Genomic DNA, 8,488 nt, shown 5'->3' with positions numbered 1-8,488 from the left:
CTAGCTTTACAAAAATGGACTAATTTAGTTAGTATTTAGGATTGCAAAGGGCACAAGCAAAGTTTATGCTAAATTTAAACTTTCAAAAACCTGATAATTTTTCCAGACTAAATCGATGATTCTTAAAGGTACTCTAATACAGTGTTTCTCAAACTATGAATCGCGAAACCCATAAGTGAAACGCGAGCTGATTTTTGATGATCACGAAGATGAGAGTGATATGTATAACAATAAATGTTATGGGCATGGGGACCAATGTAACACAATTATATCAACAGGTAATAGATATGTCAACGGATTAAATGGGATTGATTCTGAAAAATGTTATTAGTATACCAGAATTATAATGAAATCAACCGTGGGTGATCTTCTTTTCTATTTTTGATCTATGTTTAAGTTTTTTATTATTCATCATTGAACACACCGGAACTTAATGCACAGAATAATGGTGATGCACGTCGTGGACTTCGATTTCTCCTTCGGCATGTTCATGGTGATTGGGAAAGTGCAAGTAACTTTCATGATGCGGATGATGATGATGGTAATGATGCGGATAGTGATGATGAGGATAGTGATGCTCGTAGTGATGCGGATAATGGTGCTCGTAGTGGTGTGGATGATGATGATGATGGTACGGATGGTGATATTCATCGTGATGTAGATGGTGTCCGTAGTGGTGTCCAAATTCTAAAACTAAATTATTTCAATAGGTATGAAGAACATTCAATTCACAAATATCACCTACGAGCATCCAGCAGGCTTCGCGTTATCCGATGTCTCAGTCGGGGCTGCTTCTCCGTTCGACTATCATCATCTGTCTCAGCTTCTAAAATTGACCGTCCACGAGATAGGGAAGATTCTGCCAAATATACGCAGAACACCAAACACACCACTGCTACAGCTATCTTATGGATTTCCATAATGCACAACTTGACACTTTGGTCAATGGATAAGAAATGGAAAACAGCGAAAGAAGATGTCATACTTATAAACTAGACACAAAATCTGAACGGTTTGATATGCCCAAAAATCTTAATTGCAATTTAATTATTGCAAGTTCGTGATGGGCTACGCACGCAAAACGCAAGACGTTTTCAAAGCTACCCCTACGTCATTCAACCGTAAGTCATCGACATCGACAACAAATTCGATGTTCAATTTTATCTAGAAACTGATGCATTTTAGTAGTTCCATGTTATTCTTCCTCTATGAAAATGATACCTCAACGGATACGCGTATCATAGCTAACACGTGTTCAGACATCATTCGCATCAGCTCCGTCAAATAAACCGCCTTTGGATAGGCAACCTGCACTTCTCTCATGTGGGTACGGTAGAGGTACGATTCAGCGAACGCTAGAGCTCGTTCACTCAAAGCTATGCTTGTTTTATTCGTTTTATTCTTAACGTAACCAGCGTGGTGGTGAACCAAAAACAAAATAATATAGCGCATTTAGTTCACCACTGGACTATCGCACTAGTTTTCAAGAGTGCGAAAACGCAAATAAAAGAGCGGGATTGCATCCAATTGACTCGGTGTCTTCAGAGCACTTATTCAGCATACATCGAAGAATTAGTGCGCCGAAGACATCAATTTGATATGATGCAATCGCGCAGTTTTATTAACGTTTTCGCACTTATGAAAACTCAGTGCGCAGTCCAGTGGTGAACTAAATGCGGTATAACATGTGTATTTTAAAAGCACACTTCTATCTGATCATAAACAATCACGGTAAATAATCTGCACGCTGATAAAAAACTGATTGGCATTTGGATTCGCACCACTGTTTAATACATTCGATACTATTTATTTATATTTATTTATTTATTTACCTATTTATATATATTATATTGAATTTCAGTTGGAAAAGAACATCCAATGCCTCTTCAATATTAACGGAACTGCACTTCAATTCGTTATTGAGAATGTTTTGATTTCAAAACAACAGTTTCAAATGTGCCCCCACACCCAGATTCGATACCAGGACCTTGACATCTGTTCTACCACTACACTACAACACATCTGTTAGAGAGGAGCGAATCAAAGCTTAACACTTTTATCATCATCATCATCATCATCACTTGTAAATAAAATATGCTGTCTGAAGGATAGCTTTATTAACTCAATTTTTGAAGTAATTGTGATGCTTTTGTTAATTAATTTCTTCACTGTTACTAATGGAAACAATAACGCGAAGCGATGTTTCTACCCCGTTTCACCACATAAGCACCTGGATGAGCTGAAACGAAGTGTTGATATTTGATTGGGACACATCTATAAACACTTACTCAATTGCAGCAAATTCGATGCTCCGCTTAATATTGTCACAATTCTCAGATGCCGAGATTTTTAAGGTTTAACTGATATTTCAGCAGTTTGACAATTAGCAAATGTTGCTGGCAACTTTACAAAACTTCAGTAAAGTAAGGTGAGGTTTACCGTAGTTTTCGGTAGGGCTTTTACAGTACACGGCATATTCTCGATTTTACAATGCGCACTGTAAATTATTTGATAGATGATACTGTCAATGTATCAAATTACAATTTAATCGATAATAAAATTACCGAACTTCACTTTACCAAAATACGGTTGTTTTTCACATTACCGTGTTTTTCTGCAAATTAATTACCAAACAATTAAGTTGAATCAAAGTCATTAGAGTCAATCGATTTATTTACAAGTTATTTTGAGGGACGTGTTTTTTTGCTTCTGAATTCTCTCAGACTTATCAGTTTCTGTTCTTTTCCGTGTCATTTGGTATAATTATTCGGCATTTAGTTCTGGCAGAAACACAACTTAAAAAAAAGATGATTTGGCTTGTAGATCTACCCCATACTCCGGGTCTTTATTCACTTTTAAAAATAAATCTTCCGATTTCGCCCACGCATGAAAGATTCTATATGAAGCGTTCGTCAAAGCAATCTATATTTGCATTTGAGCATAGTAGATATGAGACTTAACAATGCACTAAGGGGATTTAGGTGGCCAAAAATCAAAAATTGACTATTCAATTTGAGATTAAGGTTCGGTAGTTGGAAGTAGACCACGTGGACCAGTAAACCCTAGAATATTAGTTTGCTAATCCCTATACTTATCGAAATATTGGCAACAGAATGAGACCATTGCCAATTTTTGGTAAAATTAATGAAATGTTCAACTTTGCATATCTTCGGCTTAAATGAAAAATGTCAAACTTTTAAAGTAGTTTCTAAAAGCTTGCTTATAAACCTTTCGAATGACGTATCAGACGTAGAAATGTTAATTGTAAAACTATTAAATGATGCCACATCAAAAAAATAAAATTTTTCCCATACAAACCTACGTTCTAACGTTCTATACAAAAAAAAGTTTCGCTGAGTTTCGCTTCCGGACTATTTCTATGTCTTTGTTTAGGATCCCTAGGAGGCATTGAAATCAAATTTGGCTGCTACTAGCTGCTATTCTGCAATTCCAATCATGTTGTCGGCGATGATTGAGATATTGCTTTATAAAATCACCCTATTGGCCATTTAATACCTCTGAGGATACATCATGGCCACTTTTATCGGTAGATCAATCATAGTGCAGTCTAAATCTGGTCTTGGATTTCTTAGCGAAGCGTGTTTTTACGAATTGGAATCCATTTTGTAAATAGCAACAGAAATCCTTAAACGCCTAAAAGTATGCAATGCCCTTATAATTTCATGCTGTTTGAAACTGTCGTGTTGAAACAACCTGTTCAACATGTTTTTCATATTTTTCAGGCATAAACCCTACGAATAGGAGCAAGACCTTATAGAAATGACGCGAAAATATTTTTGGCCACCTGTTTGTATGGAGCCGCCTCTTAGTGCAATGGTGTAACCTGCACCGTCTACTTTAATGAAAGGTTGAGCAACCTTGGTGAGTTTTAACATTATATCACATTCATAATGAAATCTAAAAGGACGTTTGACTTCAACAGATACATTGCCACAACACTCACACTTTAAAATGCCGTCAGGTGACGCAGCCAGCTCTGGGTGATTTACATCGACAATTAGACCTGAATCGTACAGTGAAGAATTTTTGTGACTTTTCTCGAGCATGCCACGCAACTGGTTCTGTGCTACCTTTTCCGTGCATTTTCCATGGCGCGTTGCCTGTGTAGAGAAGTAAGAGGTACGCAAGATCGAATTTATATAAATAATAACAAGTAAATGTGTATCCCCGATTGTTTATTATACCAACATACAAAAAACAACAACACATACGCATATAACCTACTGCAAAATAAACTAAACCCCTCTAGTCATAGCTCACGAACAACAAAAACAGAAGAACAAAATCTTTTATGATTCCAATCGATTGTGGGCAAGAATTAATCCTGTGATGTCTTGAATAATTAAAAGATAATTAGAACTTGCTTCTATTTTATTCGACAGTCACTTAATAACTAACTTTTACATTTTTAGTTTCTGACCAGCGATTGCTGCGATTGAAGTTTTATTGCATCGCAACCGTCGTCATGCCAAACAGTGGTTTTTGACATGCTGCATGCAGTGGTGCCAGTACACCACAACTACTCCCCCTCAAAATAGCGCGGCGGGCGCACTACTCGATTAGATCTGGTCACATATGTTCCGTCCGGTTGATGATGACCAATCCGAGGCACTTCAAACTCTTCATCTTGATCGACGAAATCCTCCCCGTAGACCGAGTTATCGCATGATTCATCTACATCATTATTGATGGCAGCATGGTAGTGCTCGTCTTGAAAATCGTCGTAAGGATACTTCAGCAGTTGATGGCTTCTTCGCTTGATGCGTTTCAGACCCACAGCATCGCATTCATACAAAACAGCTCCAAGCTTCTTCACCACAGTGGCTCGAACCCAAGCAGGCTTCTTCGGGTCACGGTAATCTCTAGCGTAGACTATTTCACCTACTTCGAAAGTTACAGCCTTGGTCTGGCTTCGGTTGGAGTTGTCTTCGTGTTGCTGCTTGCTAGGATTTTTCTTCAGAGCATCGAACCTCAGCCGCATCTCCCTACCGAACATGAGCTTGAACGGACTTTCGTTGGTAGTGGCATGTTTCGTGGCACGGTACTTCTCGAGAAACGACCACAGAAGAACAGCAGTTGACTTCCCCTTTGAGGTTGGATCCGAGGAAAGCTTCGTTAGGGCCGCCTTAACAGTCTTTACCGCATTCTCAGCTGCCCCATTGGAGCACGGACTGTACCGTGTCGTACGCAGATGTCGGATTCCCCGGTCCAAACAGTACTTCTCAAACTCGTCCGAGGAAAACGCTGTGCCGTTGTCGGAAACCAGAGTAGAAATGGAACCAAAACGAGATTGATACTCACAAAGTTTTTCAATGGTCTCCTTTGAGGCAGAGTGCGGACGGGGAACACTTCTATCCACTTGCTGTAGCTGTCTACTATGACTAGGAACTCCGCGCCTCTGAACTGGAAATGGTCGGTGTGGACTCGATCGCCAGGAAAATTCGTCAATTTCCAGGGCGAAATAGGATCGTTTCGCTCCGGCCGCAGCTGCATGCACATCTCGCACCGCTTCCCGATGTCCTCAATCTCCTTGTCCATAGATGGCCACCAGAAATAGGACCGAGCTAGGCACTTCATCTTGACGATTCCTAAGTGGGCCGAATGCAGTTCCATCAGGATGCTCTTCCGTAGTTTGGTTGGTACAATGATGCGGTATCCCCATAGCAAAACACCTTCTTCAACACTGAGTTCTTCACGCTTGGAATAATACTTTTTGATCTCTTCGTCAGGAATGTTTGTTGGCCAACCAGATTTCAAATATTCAACCACATGACTCACCACCTTGTCACGGCGGCTCTCGACCACCAGCTGCTTTCGTTCTACTGGCGAACGGGTCTCCATCTCCAGAAAGTTCAGAAAGCATGCTGCGCCGTTCTCAGCAAAATCGCTATCGTCTCCAGCTTCATCTTCAGCACCGGCCAATGGAAAACGGGAAAGAAAATCAGCCGGAGTGTTGTCTACGCCTTTCACATGTTGTATTTCGTAGTCGAAGCTTGTCAAAAATACAGCCCAACGTTGGAGCCGTCTAGCTGCTGTCTCCGGAACGCCTTTCGTGCTGAATAATCCAACCAGCGGCTTGTGGTCGGTAACCAGGGTGAAATGTCGACCCGCCAGGTAGCTATAGAACTTGTTGACCCCGTAGAAAATAGCCAACGCCTCCCGATCGATCGCTGAATAGTTACCTTCGTGCTTCTTGTAGACTCTTGACGCAAACGAAATCGGTCGCTCGCTCTTGTCCGGAAAAACGTGTGTAATGACAGCACCGATACCAGCATTCGACGCATTGCAGTAGAGCTTCACAGGTATATTGCGATAGTAATGTGCCAGCACAGTGTCCCCTGCGATCAGTTTCTTAGCTTTTTCGAAAGCTTGTTGCCGCTTTTTGTTCCAGGAAAAATCGACACCATCCTTCAATAGTTCGTACAGCGGCTGCAAATGATGTGCCAAATTGGGACCAAACTTGGCGTAATAGTTGACAAGCCCGACGAAAGAACGGACCTCCTTGGTGTTCATCGGTGGCTCGACCTCCAAAATGGCCTTCACTTTACCTGGATCCTTGTGCAAACCGTCTTTGTCGATGCGATGTCCAAGAAAATCCACGGCTTCCTTGAAAAATTCACGCTTCTCCTTGTTCAGCAGAAGCCCAGCCTCTTCAAGTCGCTGCAGGACGTGCTCCAAATTCTGCAGGTGTTCTTCCATAGTACGACCGGTCACCATCACGTCATCGAGGTAGTTGACCGTACCGCTGCAGCCTTGTAGTACTCTCTCCAGGGTGGCTTGAAAAACAGAGCAAGCGGGTTTCGTTCCAAAGGGCAAACGATTCATAAGAAACACGCCTCGGTGCGTGCTCCACGCCAAAAGCCTCTTGGTCTCTTCGTCGACTTCCAGCTGATAGTAGGCATTCTTGAGGCCCAACTTGGAAAAATGCTTACCTCCTTGCAAAGCCGCAAAAATCTCATCGATAATGGGTAAAGGATGATGGTCGTCCTTCAAGTGCGGGTTGACTGTCACACGATAATCCGCACAAAGTCGAATCGAAGAGTCCTTCTTAAGAACGGGTACTAATGGCGTTCCCCCATTCCACATCCGCCGTGGATGCTGCGGTGATAATGCCGGTGCGCTCTAAACGATCCAACTCGTCTTCAACTTCCTCCTTGAAAGCTAACGGAACCTTCCTCGGTTTGCAAAACTTCAGAACCACTTCTTCCTTCAACGGCAGGCAAACCTTGACATCCTTCAAACGTCCGAGCTCGCAGGTGAAAACAGCTTCATGCTTATCCAAAATTTCCTCCAGCTTCTTGTAGTGATCTTCTGTGGCCGACATTGCACAAAAATCAATTTTCAGTCCCCAACTGGCCATGGTCTGTCGTCCCAGCAGGGGGTGCCGGTCGCCGTCGAAAACAAAAATTTCCTCCTTGGAATCGTGATCCTTGAACTTCATCCGATCTTGGAATTTCCCAACTGCCTGGAAACCTATAACGGTAGCAGACGAACTCCTCCCGTACATCCGTGTTGAGCTTCGCATTCGGGAACAACTTCAGAAACATTCCCTTCGAGATGGCGTTCACTGGGCTTCCGGTGTCCATTTCGAAATCGATCAGCTTGCCGTTGACGCCGATCCGCAGCAGAACGGGTGGAAGAAAATCTATCTTGTGTAGACGCAAATGGTTCACCTTCGGAATCCTTTTCTTGCTACTTGAAATCACTGATGTAGAGTCCTTCTCCTTCGTGGGACAAACCTTCGCTAGATGTCCTTTTTTGTCGCAAATTTTGCACACGTAACTTTCATACTGACACTTTCGGAAGTCATGGTCTCCTTTGCCGCAAGCGAAACACCGTGCAGCATCGTTCTTCTTCTTGGTAGATCCTGGTTGGATCCGGTGTACCTCCATCAGGCCTCGTTGATGCAGGGTTGATTCCTTTTTCATCGCCAGTTTCACCAAATCGTCGTAACTCACCGTAGCGTCTTCCTCGCAAACTCGCTCGAAAATGGGGCCACGCCGCAATCCCACGACGAACATGTTCTTAATGAATTCATTTAAATTGACGCCGAAATCGCAGTCGATCGCCAACTTTTTCAGCCGGGTGGCCCATTCCACCACTGATTCGCTGTCGCCTTGACGTGCTTCGAAAAATCTCGAACGCTCTCGAAAAACCACCACCGTCGGGATAAACCGCTGGCGCATCACTTCGCAGAGCTGGGAAAAACTCTTGCATTCCGGCTTGTCCGGGAAACACAGATTCTTGATGATCTGGTAAACCTCCAGGGAAACGGAAGTCAGCAGGAACGCAGCTCTCCTCTCGTCGTCGTCTTCGTCGTTAAGGTCGTAGGCCACGAAAAAGCGTTCCAAACGTTCTTGATAAAGTGGCCAGGAATCTCCGACGTTGAACTCCGGGGGCTTCACATTCATCTTCGAATCTTCTAGATTTTTTTCTTCTCGCCGCCAAACTGTGATGTCTTGAATAA

General features: G+C 42.7%; 1 protein-coding gene across 1 annotated transcript; it reads right to left on the bottom strand.

Moving 5' to 3' along the window:
- Positions 1 to 430: 430 nt before the first annotated feature.
- LOC115256162 (uncharacterized protein K02A2.6-like) lies at positions 431 to 7,345 on the bottom strand. The gene is made up of 5 exons (XM_062848052.1): positions 7,084 to 7,345; positions 5,385 to 7,025; positions 4,577 to 5,265; positions 3,965 to 4,121; positions 431 to 693 (listed from the first exon to the last, which is right to left on the bottom strand). Exons 1-5 carry the CDS (start codon positions 7,343 to 7,345, stop codon positions 431 to 433), a joined length of 3,012 nt encoding a protein of 1,003 aa, XP_062704036.1.
- Between the last annotated feature and the right edge of the window lie 1,143 nt (positions 7,346 to 8,488).

Source organism: Aedes albopictus, chromosome 2, assembly GCF_035046485.1.
Source record: "Aedes albopictus strain Foshan chromosome 2, AalbF5, whole genome shotgun sequence".
NCBI classification, from domain to species: domain Eukaryota; kingdom Metazoa; phylum Arthropoda; class Insecta; order Diptera; family Culicidae; genus Aedes; species Aedes albopictus.
This window is presented reverse-complemented; position numbering and strand designations above follow the sequence as displayed.

What these genes read in the sequence shown, in the direction of transcription:
- LOC115256162 (XM_062848052.1), bottom strand. Translation starts at nt 7,345, where the DNA reads ATGTCGGCCACAGAAGATCACTACAAGAAGCTGGAGGAAATTTTGGAT. An exon ending in GGAATGGGGGAACGCCATTA is followed by an intron (nt 7,026 to 7,083) that starts GTACCCGTTCTT and finishes ATCGTGTGACAG; the next exon opens with TCAACCCGCACTTGAAGGAC. An exon ending in ACCTGACGGCATTTTAAAGT is followed by an intron (nt 694 to 3,964) that starts GTGAGTGTTGTG and finishes GAAATAATTTAG; the next exon opens with TTTTAGAATTTGGACACCAC.